The following is a 17495-nucleotide window of genomic DNA, read 5'->3' as shown; positions in this document are numbered from 1 at the left end:
ATCTCTCTTAGCAATGTGGGCCCGAATCTTCCTCACTGTCTATATGCTGGTTGAGAGAGAGATAGACTGACAGATAGGGAGATATAAGCACTTGCAAGGCTTTCCACCAAATTACTTTAACCCCCCATCAAACAATTTAAAAAGTATAATCTCCCTACAGGTTGAGCAAAATATTCTTGAAATAACATATCACAAGATAATATCATTGACATGGATGTATAGCCTATGTACCGTTACTTCATATCCACAGGAGGCTGCTGAGGGGAGGACGGCTCATAATAATGTCTGGAATGGAGTGAATGGAATGATATCAAACACATGGAAACCATGTGCGTTCAATACCATAAGATTAACATGAACAATGTGTTTTCGTAGTACAGTGGATCTGCTGTTACCAAAACAGTTACAAAACCACGCCAAACCCGTTACATATAGCAGATTATTTTAGAGGTGGAGCTTCGCTACATGGCTTCACTGGTTGGCTATTTACATGTAACTCAATGAGTACATTCATCTCGTGATCTCCTGTATTGGATAAATCAACTGAATAATATTTTTGGTTATGGTAAACATGTCATGTCACTGAGTAAGAACAAGTTTGTTTATTAGAAACTCAGTGTCAGACAAATGTTATAAAACTATGGGACATTTTTACAAGGTCATTTGTGCCAATGTCTCACTGGTTTCTAGACTACGGTGGTTTAATAAATGTGTGAAATACAATTGACTGATGAAGGAAAGTACAAACAGATTGTAATTAATTTATTGCGCATTTGACAAGTCACACAACCGCAAAATGCATGCAAGGCGCCTATGCAACCTGCCAGTGAATGTTACACAGACCTTCTCACAATTCCAATACAGCAGTTTCCTTCAGGATATTTGTATTTCTAACTTCAATATATACACACCTAGATTTCACTTTAACTTAAAACAGTTTCAAATAGCAAGACAAACATTTACATCACACACACACCCCAGAATTCTCAGTCTTTCAGGGAATTAGAATAATCACCTTTTCTTTTTACAATAAAAATAAAACTGGAAATTTGAAATCACCAGGGAAGTAGGACGACTAAAGAGGACACTCATAAGGAATGTGAAGTGTGGGGTTAAAGGTACAGGACTAGGCCTCAGAGAAAGCTCTACAGTGTTACAACTCATCATTAAACTACACAACTACAGCTGCTGTATAGTTAACCTCTGTGCAATTTCTCAAAAGTGCTAACCAATAAACTGCATCTCTCATACATGTCATACATATTGGATAAGACTTACCTCCACCTGAACAACTGCTACTCTGATGTCTACTCCTAAATCCATAACCGACCACTAGAAGCTTGTGTATAGCTGAGAGGTGGAATAGGTATATGCCATATGGTTTGTAATTAGTGCAACCATGGCTTATACAATGCTAAGTGGAATAATTTTCACCATATTGCTTAAACCTATCCAACCCATTTAGAATTAGGTCTACACCTTCAGCTCCACATCTTTATTTTTCACACAAAACAAGAAAAACAAAGTTTCACTAGGAGAGGGCTAATTGGAGGGCTGGAGTGTTGCTGGGCAGACTTCAGTCCAACCTGATCTTCTGATTGGTCATCCTGTAGATGATGCTGTCATATCCTGGGTCCATGTTCCACAGGTTGTATGAGATGACGATAACAGCCAGGGCAAGGATGATCATCAGCCACAGCACGATGTTGAAGATCACGGCATACTCAAAGTTATACTTATAGGCCAGGTTATAGGGACTGCCAGGGTTACTCTGCAGGGGGTGAGAGGGGTATAGAGAGAATATTTGCATCCATTGAAACCATATCTATGAATTATGAAGATCGAAATAAGTCTAAACAGGCTTATGATCTGTGTAACAGCATAAATGTACATAGATTATGTAGAAAAAACATTAAATGCACTCACAATTTGTTTGGACTCCAGGATTGAGCGAGATTTCCTTGTCAGTGGCGCCTCAAAGTTCTTCACCGTGACAACCTCCACCACCGCGCTGTCACCATAGAGACCAAACAAGTCCTCACCAAACTAAAGCACAGGAAGTCGAGAGGGAGGTAGAACAAAGAGATTGTGGAAATACACTACAGTTGGTCAATCAAATCAAATTTGTCACATGCGCCGAATACAACATGTGTAGACCTGACCGTGAAATGCTTACTTACAAGCGCTTAACGAACAATGCAGTTCAAGAAAGAGTTAAGAAAATATTTACCAAATAAACTAACGTAAAATATAATAAAAAGTAGCAAAATAACAATAACAACGCTATATACAGGGGGTACCTGTACCGAGTCAATGTGCGGTGGTACAGGTTAGTCGAGGTAATTTGTACATGTTGGTAGGGGTAAAGTGACTATGCATAGACAATAGACAGCGGGTAGCAGCAGTGTAAAAACAAATGGGGGGTCAATGTAAATAGTCCAGGTGGCCATTTGATTAATTGTTCAGCAGTCTTATGGCTTGGGGGTAGAAGCTGTTAAGGAGCCTTTTGGTCCTAGACTTGGCGCTCCGGTACCGCTTGCCATGCAGTAGCAGAGAGAACATGGGTGACTGGAGTCTTTGATAATGTTTTGGGCCTTCATCTAACACCGCCTAGTATATAGCTCCTGGATGGCAGGAAGCTTAGCCCCAGTGATGTACTGGGCCATACGCACTACCCTCTGTAGCGCCTTACGGTCAAATGCCGAGCAGTTGCCATACCAGGCGGTGATGCAACCGGTCAGGATGCTCTCGATGGTGCAGCTGTAGAACTTTGAGGATGTGGGGACCCATGCCAAACCTTTTCAGTCTCCTGAGGGGGTAAGGTGTTGTCGTGCCCTCTTCACGACTGTCTTGGTGTGTTTGGACCATGATAGTTTGTTGGTGATGTGGACACCAAGGAACTTGAAACTCTCGACCCGCTCCACTACAGCCCCGTCGATGTTAATGGGGGCCTGTTCGGCCCGCCTTTTCCTGTAGTCCATGATCAGCTCCTTTGTCTTGTTCACATTGAGAGAGAGGTTGTTTGCCTGGCACCTCACGGCCAGGTCTCTGACCTCCCCCTATAGGCTGTCTCATCGTTGTCGGTGATCAGGTCTACCACTGTTGTGTCGTCAGCAAACTTAATGATGGTGTTGGAGTCGTGCTTGGCCATGCAGTCGTAGGTGAACAGGGAGTACAGGAGGGGACTAAGCACGCACCCCTGAGGGGCCCCAGTGTTGAGGATCAGTGTGGCAGACGTGTTGTTGCCTACCCTTACCACCTGGGGGCGGCCTGTCAGGAAGTCCAGGATCCAGTTGCAGAGGGAGATGTTTAGTCCCAGGGTCCCTAGGAGGCGTTGGGTAAGGTTGTGTCTCTCTCTGGCTTATATGGTGTCGAGTAAAGCTTAAACCATGTATTTAGATTGTAGGTAGGTATTGTAGTTAGGTATTGTAGGTAGTTATCGTAGGTTATTATAGGTTGTAGGTAGTTATCGTAGGTTATTATAGGTCATTATTGTAGGTAAGTATTGTATTCGGCTGAGCCCGGTGAAGCACGAGGCTAGCTAACCCACTACCTGGACTAGCTAGCAGGTAGCTACTGGTAACTATTAGCAACTGTGGATAGTTGTTTCCAAAGTTATTTCACGCTTAAGAGTACCTGTAATTATGCCAGCTAGCTGCCTACCATTCAGCTGTTTTTCTAACCTCATTATCTGAAGCGTTAACATTAGGTAGTTAGTAGCTACTGTACTCGAAATGTAGCTAGCTTGTTGCTACCTGGATAGCTAACTAAACAATAGCTGGAACAACCTATCTTTAATATTTGGAGACGCTTTCTCTCCGTTGGGACAGACGCGAACTGGCTGAATCGATTCAGTGGCTAGCTTTGCACTTAACTGGCTAACAGTAGCTACTAAGGGTAAGTTATAACCTACATTTGTGTTTTGTTTTTACATACTGGTAACCAGAGTCGTTCAAGGGAATTCGGGACATGGGTGACTAGTTAACGTTAGCTTGGCTCTCTCTGTGTGTTCGTGCCATGGGAGGAGGGGTTGGTTCGCTGGCAGAGAGCAATGGCTAGCTAGTATGCTAACTATTCTAGCTAACTAACTGGCTGAATAAATTGACGACATACTCACTCAAACTGTCAAAACTAACCCAAAAATGTACACAACGTTAGACACGGACACGAATGATCTGCTTGGCGTGTTAACACACTGGTGGTTTGTTGTAACCGAGTATTGGTGCTAAACTGTGTTATTGGAGGCTGGCATGCTAGTTGGCTATGGCGTCATAGGATTCGGTGCCCTGGAAGGTTTTCACGGAAGAATACTGTACCAAGTTAGCTAGCTGAATAAACTAAGTTAGAGTCTATTCCTAGAAAACATTGAACCGCTGTAGTTTACAACAATTATAATTTCTAAAGTGGAAGTTGGGAGAGTTATATTTGAGTGAGTGTTTCAGTGAAACGTAAGTGAGGGAGGCCCCGTTCTCTCGCTTTCCCAGATGTTTAGTTCATTTCATTCCGATCTCCTTTGCATTATTGTAGCCGTTTTCTGTAGCCTGTCAACTATGTGTCTGTCTATCCCTGTTCTCTCCTCTCTGCACAGGCCATACAAACGCTTCTCACCACGTGGCTGTTGCCACTCTAATCTGGTGGTCCCTGCACGCACGACCCACGTGGAGTTCCAGGTCTCTGGGAGCCTCTGGAACTGCCGTTCTGCGGCCAACAAGGCAGAGTTCATCTCTGCCTATGCTACCCTCCAGTCCCTCAACTTCTTGGCGCTGACGGAAACATGGATTACCACAGAAAACATTGCTACTCCTACTGCTCTTTCCTCATCTGACCATGTGTTCTCGCATACCCCGAGAGCATCTGGTCAGCGCGGCGGTGGCACAGGAATCCTCATCTCTCCCAAGTGGACATTCTCTCTTTTTCCCCTGACCCATCTGTCTATCTCCTCATTTGAATTTCATGCTGTCACAGTCACTAGCCCATTCAAGCTTAACATCCTTGTCATTTATCGCCCTCCAAGTTCCCTTGGAGAGTTCATCAATGAGCTTGACGCCTTGATAAGTTCCTTTCCTGAGGATGGCTCACCCCTCACAGTTCTGGGTGACTTTAACCTCCCTACGTCTGCCTTTGACTCATTTCTCTCTGCCTCCTTCTTTCCACTCCTTTCCTCTTTTGACCTCACCCTCTCACCGTCCCCCCCTACTCACAAGGCAGGCAATACGCTTGACCTCATCTTTACTAGATGCTGTTCTTCTACTAATCTCACTGCAACTCCCCTCCAAGTCTCCGACCACTACTTTGTATCCTTTTCTCTCTCGCTCTCCTCCAACACTACTCACTCTGCCCCTACTCATATGGTAATGTGCCGTCGCAACCTTCGCTCTCTCTCTCCCGCTACTCTCTCCTCTTCCATCCTATCATCTCTTCCCTCTGCTAAATCCTTCTCCCTCCGATCTCCTGATTCTGTCTCCTCAACCCTCCTCTCCTCCCTTTCTGCATCTTTTGACTCTCTATGTCCCCTATCCTCCCGGCCGGCTCGGTCCTCCCCTCCTGCTCCATGGCTTGACGACTCATTGCAAGCTCACAGAAGGGGGCTCCGGGCAGCCGAGCAGAAATGGAGGAAAACTAGACTCCCTGCGGACCTGTCATCTTTTCACTCCCTCCTCTCTACATTCTCTTCCTCTGTTTCCGCTGCCAAAGCCACTTTCTACCACTCTGAATTTCAAGCCTCTGCCTCTAACCCTAGGAAACTATTTGCCACCTTCTCCTCCCTGCTGAATCCTCCTCCTCCCCCTCCCTCTCTGTGGATGACTTCATCAACCATTTTGAAAAGAAGGTTGACGACATCCGATCCTCATTTATTAAGTCAAGCTGGTCCTGCTCACACTGCCCTACCCTATGCTTTGACTTCTTTCTCCCCTCTCTCTCCAGATGAAATCTTGCGACTTGTGACGGCCGGCCACCCAACAACCTGCCCGCTTGACCCTATCCCCTCCTCTCTTCTCCAGACCATTTCCGAAGACCTTCTCCCTTACCTCACCTCGCTCATCAACTCATCCTTGACCGCTGGCCATGTCCCTTCCGTCTTCAAGAGAGCGAGAGTTGCACCCCTCCTCAAAAAAACCTACACTCGATCCCTCCGATGTCAACAACTACACACCAGTATCCCTTCTTTCTTTTCTCTCCAAAACTCTTGAGCGTGCCGTCTCTAGCCAACTCTCCTCCTATCTCTCTCAGAATGACCTTCTTGATCCAAACCAGTCAGGTTTCAAGACTGGTCATTCAACTGAGACTGCTCTTCTCTGTGTCACGGAGGCTCTCCACACTGCTAAAGCAAACGTTCTCTCCTCTGCTCTTATCCTTCAAGACCTATCCGCTGCCTACTGTGCACCATCCTCCTCTCCACCCTCTCCGAGTTGGGCATCTCCGGCGCTGCTCACTCTTAGATTGCGTCCTACCTGACAGGTCGCTCCTACCACGTGCTCTCACCACTGGTGTCCCCCAGGGCTCAGTTCTAGGCCCTCTCCTATTCTCTCTATACACAAGTCACTTGGCTCTGTCATATCCTCACATGGTCTCTCCTATCATTGCTACGCAGACGACACACACTTTTCTCCTTTCCCACTTCTGATAACCAGGTGGCGAATCGCATCTCTGCATGTCTGGCAGACATATCAGTGTGGATGTCGGATCACCACCTCAAGCTGAACCTCGGCAAGACGGAGCTGCTCTTCCTCCCGGGGAAGGACTGCCCGCTCCATGATCTCGCCATCACGGTTGACAACTCCATTGTGTCCTCCTCCCAGAGTGCAAAGAACCTTGGCGTGACCCTGGACAACACCCTGTCGTTCTCTGCTAACATCAAAGCGGTGACCCGATCCTGCAGGTTCATGCTCTACAACATTCACAGAGTACGACCCTACCTTACACAGAAAGCGGCACAGGTCCTAATCCAGGCACTTGTCATCTCCCGTCTGGATTACTGCAACTCGCTGTTGGCTGGGCTCCCTGTCTGTTCCATTAAACCCCTACAACTTCTTCAGAACACTGCAGCCCGTCTGGTGTTCAACCTTCCCAAGTTCTCATGTCACCCCGCTCCTCCGCACACTCCACTGGCTTCCAGTTGAGGCTCGCATCTACTACAAGACCACGGTGCTTGCCTACGGAGCTGTGAGGGGAACGGCACCTCCTTACCTTCAGGCTCTGATCAGACCCTACACCCAAACGAGGGCACTACGTTCATCCACCTCTGGCCTGCTAGCTCCCCTACCTCTACGGAAGCACAGTTCCCGCTCAGCCCAGTCAAAGCTATTCGCTGCTCTGGCACCCCAATGGTGGAAGAAGCTCCCCCACGACGCCAGGACAGCGGAGTCACTGACCACCTTCCGGAGACACTTGAAACCCTATCTCTTTAAGGAATACCTGGAATAGTATAAAGTAATCCTTCTACCTCCCTCCCCCCCATAAAAAAATTAAAAAGAAGAAAAGTGGTTGTCCCACTGGCTATCATAAGTTGAATGCACCAATTTGTAAGTCGCTCTGGATAAGAGCGTCTGCTAAATGATGTAAATGTCCTTAGCTTAGTGATGAGCTTTGTGGGCACTATGGTGTTGAACGCTGAGCTGTAGTCAATGAACAGCATTCTCACATAGGTGTTCCTTTTGTCCAGGTGGGAAAGGGCAGTGTGGAGTGCGATTGAGAGTGCGTCATCTGTGGATCTGTTTGGGCGGTATGCGAATTGGATTGGGTCTAGGCTAGGGTATCCGGGATGATGCTGTTGATGTAAATATAAACATAACGAGAGAGCGTTTTAATGGTAATCATCTACACAGATTTTGTTTTTACGCAACATGCACAATTTGCTCAGATTTGACTGAGTTACAGTTCATATAATGAAATCAGTCAATTGAAATAAATGAATTAGGCCCTAATCTATGGATTTCACCTGATATGCATCCGTTGGTCACACCTTAAAAATAAGCCACTGATGCAGAACTTTGGAACATCTACATTTTAAAAAGTCTAATAAATCCATGTAATATAGCCTTCACCTTCACAACAAATCCAATGTTTATTTTAGACAGGTCTAAAGAAGCATGATTTGAAGAAAATGTAGTCAATTTCAGAAGAACATACTCTTGAGTTGTTAGGTCCTGATCTGGCTATGGCATATGGCTGTGGGCTACACTAGTTCATTTAGCAGACAAGATTTGCTTAGAATTCCGTTGCATTATTTTATAGTATGAAGAACACAATTGAACAAAGTTGAATAAAATAGAAAGGATATTTTCTCCAAACAATTTGAGGGAGTGCGCACATGCGGCTATTCTGTGTTGACCGGTTAACAAAGAAATAGGTATTCCTATATGCTTAATTTAGAGTTATTAATGTAACTTTAGTTGTTCTACAAACGTTGGGCTATATGTTTTGATTTTTCATACATTGTAAGGCTGCATGATGCGACTAATGATGATTTGAAAAAGGTCGCTTGAAAGGCATGAGCTCTGCTTTGTTTTTTGCGCAGGCTGTACACACTTCAGTCTCGCATTCACAATTTGACAAGCACTTGATAATGCCTCGAAATTTATGGCGGCATCCCCTTTGTGTGGCCGTAATGCACCCTAAAAAAATCCATGCCTTCTGCAGCAAGTGGCCATTGTGCCCTTGGCCCGGAGTGCTGCGTTGTGCGCTTCTCCCTGACTGCTGCGCGCCCCGAAGCACCTCTCACTCACATGGGCTCTCATCACGTGATCGGGTCTTTCTCACAGGCTACAAGTGAAGACAGACACATCGGTGACAACTGCGCACGTCCTTATCCAACTCTGAGGTGCATATTGAAGATTTTGGAAGAACTGTCCACATTTACTTTTTTATGCATAATGTTTAGCTTAAAATGTTGATAAACTATTAGGCTATTTCTTCCCATTATAAGCGCAGCAATGCACACATGGCAGTATGCTATAAGCGTGAATGTTCCATTAGCGGGAAAACACCAATATCAAAAGTGACCGCAAATGTGATTACGCATGTAATGCTTTTATTATAAAGGTGCATTTTTATGGTGAAAATGATCTTCCCCAAACTTGAAACTCATGCGCTGCTTATGTATGCCAGTTTGGCTATACACCCCTTGTAAAGCAGATTAAATGTGCTTAATTTTAAGAAGTTATTTATCCACTTTAGCTGTGATACAAACCTTATCAAAGCATATAGGCCAGGCTACATGAGGTGGGCGACTATGATTCGAAAAAGTGATAATATAGCATTAATAAGTGATAGGCAAATATTGTCACCCATCAGACTATTCTTGATTTAATCTCATCTTCACATATACTAAATCATATATGTGTGAAATTTGTTTTGATTTAGAATGGACCATTATCATGCACATGTCTCGAAACAGGGGCAGCGGGAAAAAATACGTCATCTATGCACTTAAATAGCGAATGGAGGACGCTTTTCCCGTGGTTCATTTTCATACCAGCCAGGTAGGCTATATAAAGATAAGCAACGTGCTTAATATTAGGAAAGTTGATAAATAAATATATTAGGCCTAGCCTACAGAAAGCTGATGGGATCCTCTTTTTAATAGAGGCCATCACTCGGTTTTCTCGCGCAATTGCATAACCTAGAGAAATGTTGCGCAACATGAGCTCTCATGAAGTGTTTGATTAGATTTTCGATTACATTTGCATTGATGTCAGAGTGATTAGAGGGACAATAGAGTGTTGAGTAAAAGGCAGTTAGCAAGTTTGGTAGGCTACTAATGACCATCAACAGCATCCGAATTTGGAGAAGCCTAATTACTGTGACTAAATGGTCACGTGTAATTTGACTGCCTTCATGACTAGTGACCGCCAGTGTGGCAGTAATACGGTCACTGCAACAGCCCTAAGTATGACCACCATTTGCCTCATGCAGCGCGACACATCTCCTTCGCATAGTTGATCAGGCTGTTGATTGTGGCCTGTGGAATGTTGTCCCACTCCTCTTCAATGGCCGTGCGAAATTGCTGCATATTAGCGGGAACTGGAACATGCTGTCGTATATGTCGATCCAGAGCATCCCAAACATGCTCAATGGGTGACATGTCTGGTGAGTATGCAGGCCATGGAGGAACCGGGACATTTTCAGTTCCCAGGAATTGTGTACAGATCCTTGCGACATGGGGCTGTGCATTATCATGCTGAAATGTGGTGGCGGCGGATGAATGGCACGACAATGGGCCTTAGGATCTCGTCACGGTATCTCTGCATTCAAATTGCCATCGATAAAATGCAATTGTGTTCATTGTCCGTAGCTTATGCCTGCCCATACCATAAACCCACCGCCACTATGGGACACTGATCACAACGTTGACATCAGCAAACCGCTCACCCACACAAAGCCAGTGTGACAAAACTGCACATTTTAGATTGCACAAGGTGTAAGTGTGTCTTTATATGCCACACCTGTCAGGTGGATGGATTATCTTGACAAAGGAGAAATGCTCACTTACAGGAATGAAAACAAGTTTGTGCACAAACTTTGAGAGAAATAAGCTTTCTGTGCATATGGAACATTTCAGGGCCAACACTTTACATTTATATATTTTTGTTCAGTGTACATAAATGGCTTTTACAACCATAAACCATTGCCTTCTGTACTTGGCCTTTTAGGAGTAAGTCACACCACTAAGACATTTTATGAATACAGAGTATGGGCATTCCCCCTTGTGCTTACCTTCTGCAGGACATTGGCCAGAATGGCGGCGGCGTCTTGGTACTGAGAGGAGTCCTGTCCGTAGCGACGGCCCAGCTCCTCCAGGCCAGACAGCTCCAGGGAGTACAGGTCAGGGGAGTGATCCTTGGCCAGGTGCCTGTGTCTCTGCAGCTACAGGAGTGTGAAGGGGATAGACGACAAGCGTTAGCCACAATAATGAAGAAGTAGCACATGCTGTAAGGCTCTGGGGATGGCACTGCGGTGCTCAGATTTAAATGATCCAATGCCCCTGTGCCCAACAAATTATATATTCAGAGTCTTACCAGGGCAGTGATGTCATGTAGAACCTGGACCTCAGACAGGAAGAGCAGATCAGCCTATAGGGAGAGTGGAAGGTCAGAGGTCAACATTTGAAGTGGTCAACCCTTACCGTTCTTGTTCACTTTTACCGAGGGACGCAGACAGAACCAGCACTATTTATGCATGTTAGTGTTGCATGGTATACCGGTACCACGGTAATATCACGGTACTAAAACGGCTTGATACTTATGATACCAACATTGTAGAATACCGTAGTAACATTTCATATGATACTACCAAATGTTGCCCATATCGATCTAAAGAGCCTGCTGGCGGCAGTTATAAAACATGTATTAAGTCAGTTGTTTATCAATTCTGTTACATTTTTTTAAGTAACAGCAACTAGTCTCTTGTATGCACCAGTCCAATAATGTCCACTTCACTTTCATGCGCATATCACGTGTAGCAGCTATAATCCACCAGCCGCATCCCTTTCCAGCCATCACTTAGATTTTAGTAATTTAGCAGATGCTCTTATCCAGAGCGACTTACAGTAGTGAGTGCATACATTTCATACTTTTTTTCTCTCCGTACTGGTCCCCCCTAGGGAATCGAACCCACAACCCTGGAGTTGCAAGCGCCAGTCTACCAACTGAGCCACACAGGAGTCACCTGCATCTCTCCGTCCGCTCTTCCTGCACATTATTCCTACATCAGTTTTAAAAATGTAATTTAGCTGTGATAATATAATATAATAATATGCCATTTAGCAGACGCTTTTATCCAAAGCGACTTACAGTCATGCGTGCATACATTTTTTTGTGTACGGGTGGTCCCGGGGATCGAACCCACTACCTTGGCGTTACAAGCGCCGTGCTCTACCAGCTGAGCTACAGAGGACCATGATGGCGAGGGGGGATGCAGACCCTGATGAGTCTTCTGTTGTTACATTTGTACATTTGATACATTGGAGCAGCGCTCAGAGCGAGCAAAGTTGATACACTGTATATAATTTCATCCCTGGTATAACCAACAGCACAGGCCAGTCATAGGCTTTACAAGTTTGCTGTCACGCAGCAGTGCCAGAGAGGAAAAACAGCTTGCAGCTTTACAGCAAAGAAAAACATATTGTCTCTGCTTAAACGGTCAAAAAAATATGACTCATTACCAGAGCTACCTTCTTTTTTTTTCTTCCTGTGCGATTTCGTGCTTATTTGATATAATTTCACAAACCATGTCACGGGCCGTTTTAAACTAATCCCAGGCCGATAATTTTTTGATAACAAACGTTGTTTAGTCATGTTACCTAGAAAGCTAACAACCTGTTAACTTGACACTAGGTCTAGGGAAATTTGATTGGCACAGGAAGAAAGGAAAATGATCTGCTACTCATGAGATGTGCTTAAAAAGTAGGATTCATATAGGCCTAATGTAAGCCTAAACTATCACAAATCTATCTCTTTCTGGTGCTCCTTACATTATGTTTGGTGCCTAATGGAGCAGTGTGTATGTTTTAGAGAGAGAGAGAGTGGTGTCCCGTGTAGCTCAGTTGGTAGAGCATGGCGCTTGCAACGCCAGGGTTGTGGGTTCGATACCCACGGGGGACCAGTATGAAGAAAAAAAATAATTATGCACTCACTAACCATGTAAAAAATGGTGTGTGTGTGTTTATGAGGAAGACCGTGTGTGTGAGGGAGGTAGTGTGTGTGTGCCTGTGTGTTAACTGAAGAGTAAAGGTTTCATGCAGTGTTTTCCCCTTACTGCCACAATGACATGCAGATCATTATGCATGTATATTCCTTCCTCCAGCCAAATTACAGGCAGGCCTTTTCAAATATAAGCTAATTAGCTAGCCATTCTATGCAGTATTCTATTATACAGTGAACAGTGTGAAGTTAAATTCAACATATGAATGTTTAGAAAATGGGAATAAGTGTCGGGGGACAGGGCAAACAGGACGCTAGGCCACTGAATTTTTTACCATGCGGTATTGCGATACTACTCGTTATCGTGATACTTGGCCTGGTATCGTTAGTAAATTGTTGGCATCGTGACGAGACTAATGCATGTACCTCAGCGTTGCGGCTGAGGGAGTTGAGTGGTAGGGAGGCAAGCACAGAGCCATCCTGGGAGAGACGAGCGCGGATCTGCTGCAGGGTCACAGGCAGGTCCTCAAACACAGCGTTGGCCTTTCCCAGCATGTACAGCCTCTGTAGACACACATACACAGGATAACATTACCAACACCTGCACATACCAACCCTCTGTGTAATGAAACACAGCAACACATACTCAGGTGCTCATCCAATAATGTGCTGTTCCATACAGTACCTCCTCACTAGGGGCCAGCTGGAGCACCACAGGAGTGTCCTCAGCAAAGAGAGAGTGAACCGTCTCAGCCACACTGTCCAGGGTGAAGGGCACCGGCTGGAGGAGAGGGAACAAGGGATAGGTTATTAATAACAGAGCTTCTGTGAAGAATCTGATTAAAAGGAATCTCACAATTTTGCTGCTCCCCAACCACCACCCTACTGATTGGAACTCTCGTCACACTCACATTCTCTAGGGGGTAGGAGGCCACACTCTGGGGCAGGGCCAGGCTGTCCACCCCCCTCACCACCACCAGCACGTTGGCCTTGGGACGCTGGAACAAAGGACCTGCCCGGAGGCCTGGCCAGGAGAGATCCTACACACACAGACACAAGATGTTAGTATATAATATACAACAAAATAGGCTTGCATACCTGCTCAAACATAGGATCAGTGTGTGTGTGTGTACCTCCTGGATGGAGAAACCCATAGTCAGAGCCACCATATCTGGAATCTTCTCCCCTGAGATCGGCCAGTCTCCCTTTTGGAAGGACACATACTCAGGGGCCTGCAATATGGTGAGGCTGTCCCCCTGAACATCTGAGGGAAAACAGAAGGAATTGATCTATAAACAACTTCCAATAATGTCTACATAGCAAAGCTAACTACTGTTTGGCTTGGGTGAGGTCATTCCATACTGTGCAATATCATATGACTATGGAGGTTAATCTAGATCGGTTCTGACAGTATAGTGTTGCTATTTGGTCCCACTTGACTGTTAATTAAAAACAGCGAATTACACTTTTTCATGGATGGCAGAGCCGGGCAACAGTAGCTAGTTAGCTGGAGTCTCGTGACTGGGAAAGCAGAATCATGTTTGAGGAAGTTAAGTGAATCAGATGTTGGTGTACTGTCTGTCACATGATACTGAACTGGCTAGTTGCACCCCTGTGAGTCTGGTTAGTAAGACAGCTAAGAATGGATAGCTAGATATTGTTGTTCATAACGACAAAATGGATTAAACTGTGGGAAATGGCTCACGTTAGCTGGCGATTATGTCGTCCCACTCCCAGCTGGTGCGGGTTGCTGGCTGTCAAGTTGACGTTAGCTAGCTAGCATGCTAGGGTAATTAGGCCCAACAAGCAGTATTTATTCGTTATATCACCATATTTATAAGGGAAAAAAACATGGCTTGCCACAAATTATTGCTAACTATCTTTCTATCAACAGGATTGGAAGTGTTTTTCAATTTGGATTCTAATTTCATTAGCGGTACTAGTTGCTAGCTAGCTATTTCCTGTAGTTAGCTAGCTATCATTTTCAGGCAGAGGACTCGCTACTAGTAACGTTATCTGCATGAGATCATTTCCAGAAAACGATCTAGATCAGTAGGTAAATAATCAGAAGATTTCCATATCTTATACCTGACGTAAAAGCCGAGCAGTAGATAAGCGCTACGGTGAATAAAGCCTCCATCCATCTGCGATTTTCCAGCGACATCATTCTCCTTGCTGTACCGTAAATCAACTGACTCGCTTGTCACGAAGATGGTAGCAATGCATGATGGGTATGAATTGGTCTTCTGCAGAAATTACAATGATTGATTTCTATTGTATGGCTGTTGAAATATGGAGTTCATTGTCTCTGTCCTTTGACATTTTCAGGTAATGAAAATCAATACCACAAGCAGGGGCTATTCTATATACTGTAGTACAGTGGTCACCAACCTTTTCTGAGTCTAGATCACTTTGAGTCAAAATTTACCCCTCAGATTTATTTTTACACGACTTAAAAAATGTAATCCTATGCAACATTAACCAATTAAAAACAGTTCTGTAGCAATGAGGTTTTGCAGTTGGATATAGGCCCAATAATTAAATATTGCACCATCCCATTCTCTGGGCTCTGTCTGCAATCATAACATTTTAGTCATTTAGCAGACGCTCTTATCCAGAGCGACTTACAGTTAGTGAGTGCATACATTTTTTCATACCAGTTGTATATAGCAAGAATAATGAAACATAGAATAATAATAGATGTTTGGTGAAGCTATGAATAATGTATGACCACTGGAGTCTTTGCCATTCAAAATATTTTTTTTTATTGAATATTTTGACATTTTTTTAATCATTCAAAATCTTGCCAAAGCATATTCTGTAGGAGGGTTTAATTTAAAATAATTTGACATGATTTATATGTATCGGGTCATGAACATATGGACTTTGAAATGAACAAGGGAGAGGTTAAACGTAGGCTAAGTCTGGCATAAGCTTATTCCCACACTTTACAATAACTCTGTTGCAGTGGTCTTAGGTAGTTTCCGTATAGGCTATTCCCTCCATCGTGATACTGCTGCCCAGTTGAAGAGCTTGTGATGTAGACCTAATGTAGACCTATTTGCCTACTAGCCAAATAAAGTTTTGAGCATGCATGACTTAGTGCAACTCATCATTCCAATATATTTGAACATTTAATTCACGCTTCATTCAGTTCAGTCAGTCAGTCAGTATGTCATCAATTCTGTCATTTGTCTGAGTTGTAATAGGAACTAAATCAAAGAGAATATCCATTTGTTTATTGAAATCCATGTGCGTATTCAAAATTATCTAAATTCTCCAAAGTTCTTCAGTATATCACTTTAATAATTCAATGTTTAATTTAAGTCCCCCCCAAAAAAAAAATAGGCCTTCAACTTGTAGGCATTGCAATTTAGGATATCATTTTGGGTACTAGTGTCTTGCGGAATAATTTTATAACTATTTGTGTTTTAGAACTGTTTTTATTATAGGTCTCCCCTTAAAAAGAGACCCTAGCTCACAGGCCTCTAAATATAGCCTCTAAATACATTTTAAACTAAATAGTTGAAGAAGCACATGCATTGGCTGATAGGGAAAACAGATCTGGCAATAAGAATAGGCTATAGATAGTCTTGACCATTTGGGACCCCTTGGCTATTTCACTCAGGACAGGTTACAGCCAAGACTTAATCAATATTTTGTTTTGTCTCATTTATTGATATGGATATAGCCTCTGCGTGATGGGGTTGTGCAATGCAAATGGCTATAACAAGCCTACATACAGAGTGGAATTCGCAAAAACAATATAAGGCCTACCAAATACTGGAAAAAGTGTGATTCATTAGGTTACATGATCACCACAATAGCCCCACGCAGCTATAAAAATAAATTATGCAATTATATGGCCATTAAATAACACACAACAGCATGGCATATTTAGATAGCAGAATAAGCCTAGCCTAAATCATATTTACTTTCTATTTTGCAGCTCAGGCGGTTATTCTAGACAAGGCTCTTCTGTGTCTTAAAAAATATATTTATATATAATTTTTTTGTTCTACTTTTACCGCTTTTTCTCCCCAATTGGTAGTTACAGTCTTGTCCCATCGCTGCAACTCCCGTACGGACTTGGGAGAGGTGAAGGTCGAGAGCCATGCGTCCTCCGAAACACGACCCTGCCAAGCCGCACTGCTCGCTTAACCCAGAAGCCAGCACAACTGGCGACCGAAGTCAACTTGCAGGCGCCCGGCCTGCCACAAGGAGTCGCTAGAGCACGATGGGACAAGGACATCCCGGCCGGCAAAACCCTGCCCTAACCCGGACAACGCTGGGCCAATTGTGCGCTGCCTCATTGGTCTCCAGGTCCCGGCTGTGACACAGCCTGGGATTGAACCCGGGTCTGTAGTGACGCCTCAAGCACTGCAATGCATTGCCTTAGACCGCTGCGCCACTCGGGAGTCTTCTGGGTCTTTATAGTATCATTCTCACACAAGTCATTTGCTGAAGGCCCAAGTCTATACTACACCATTTACTGATATAACGTCGTTATCGAATGCCGTTCTAAAACAAGCTCTAGACTTTTATTTTGGAAATTAAACCGGAAGCTGCAAAGCAACTCTAACATCTGGGCTACAGTTGCTTGACTGACTAGCTAACTTCGACTACCTACTTTCGGTTCATGTCCTTTGCAGATGCCACATTCCTGACAAAAGTTTGGACATATAAAACAATTATGTAACTGAGTAAAGGGAGACAAAGTAAGAATTGAACATGTAAATGTTCAGTCATAGTAGTAACATAGTATGTTTACAGGTCTAATTTAACAGTTACGTTTCATGTTTCACGCATGGCTTTTCTTACGATCCTAACAATTTACGTATGGATTGTCTTACG

At 44.1% G+C, this 17495-nt stretch overlaps 1 protein-coding gene across 1 annotated transcript; it reads right to left on the bottom strand.

Annotated features, from left to right (window-relative positions):
* Positions 1–747: 747 nt before the first annotated feature.
* Positions 748–14850, bottom strand: LOC121571604 (renin receptor). The gene is made up of 9 exons (XM_041883159.2): positions 14730–14850; positions 13775–13905; positions 13553–13681; positions 13327–13422; positions 13068–13205; positions 11019–11072; positions 10717–10866; positions 1927–2046; positions 748–1771 (listed from the first exon to the last, which is right to left on the bottom strand). Exons 1-9 carry the CDS (start codon positions 14806–14808, stop codon positions 1577–1579), a joined length of 1092 nt encoding a protein of 363 aa, XP_041739093.1. The 5' UTR covers positions 14809–14850; the 3' UTR covers positions 748–1576.
* Positions 14851–17495: the final 2645 nt, after the last annotated feature.

This window comes from Coregonus clupeaformis, chromosome 40 (assembly GCF_020615455.1).
Source record: "Coregonus clupeaformis isolate EN_2021a chromosome 40, ASM2061545v1, whole genome shotgun sequence".
Lineage (NCBI taxonomy): Eukaryota > Metazoa > Chordata > Actinopteri > Salmoniformes > Salmonidae > Coregonus > Coregonus clupeaformis.
Note: the sequence above shows the minus strand (reverse complement) of the source record. Positions and strands in the feature narration are given on the sequence as shown.

Bases quoted from the DNA above. Each gene is read 5' to 3' on its own strand.
- LOC121571604 (XM_041883159.2), bottom strand. From the start codon at position 14,808: ATGATGTCGCTGGAAAATCGCAGATGGATGGAGGCTTTATTCACCGTA. The intron at 13,423-13,552 runs GTGAGTGTGACG...CCTCTCCTCCAG, and splicing joins CCTCCTACCCCCTAGAGAAT to CCGGTGCCCTTCACCCTGGA. The intron at 2,047-10,716 runs GTAAGCACAAGG...CCTGTGCTTTAG, and splicing joins TGGCCAATGTCCTGCAGAAG to TTTGGTGAGGACTTGTTTGG.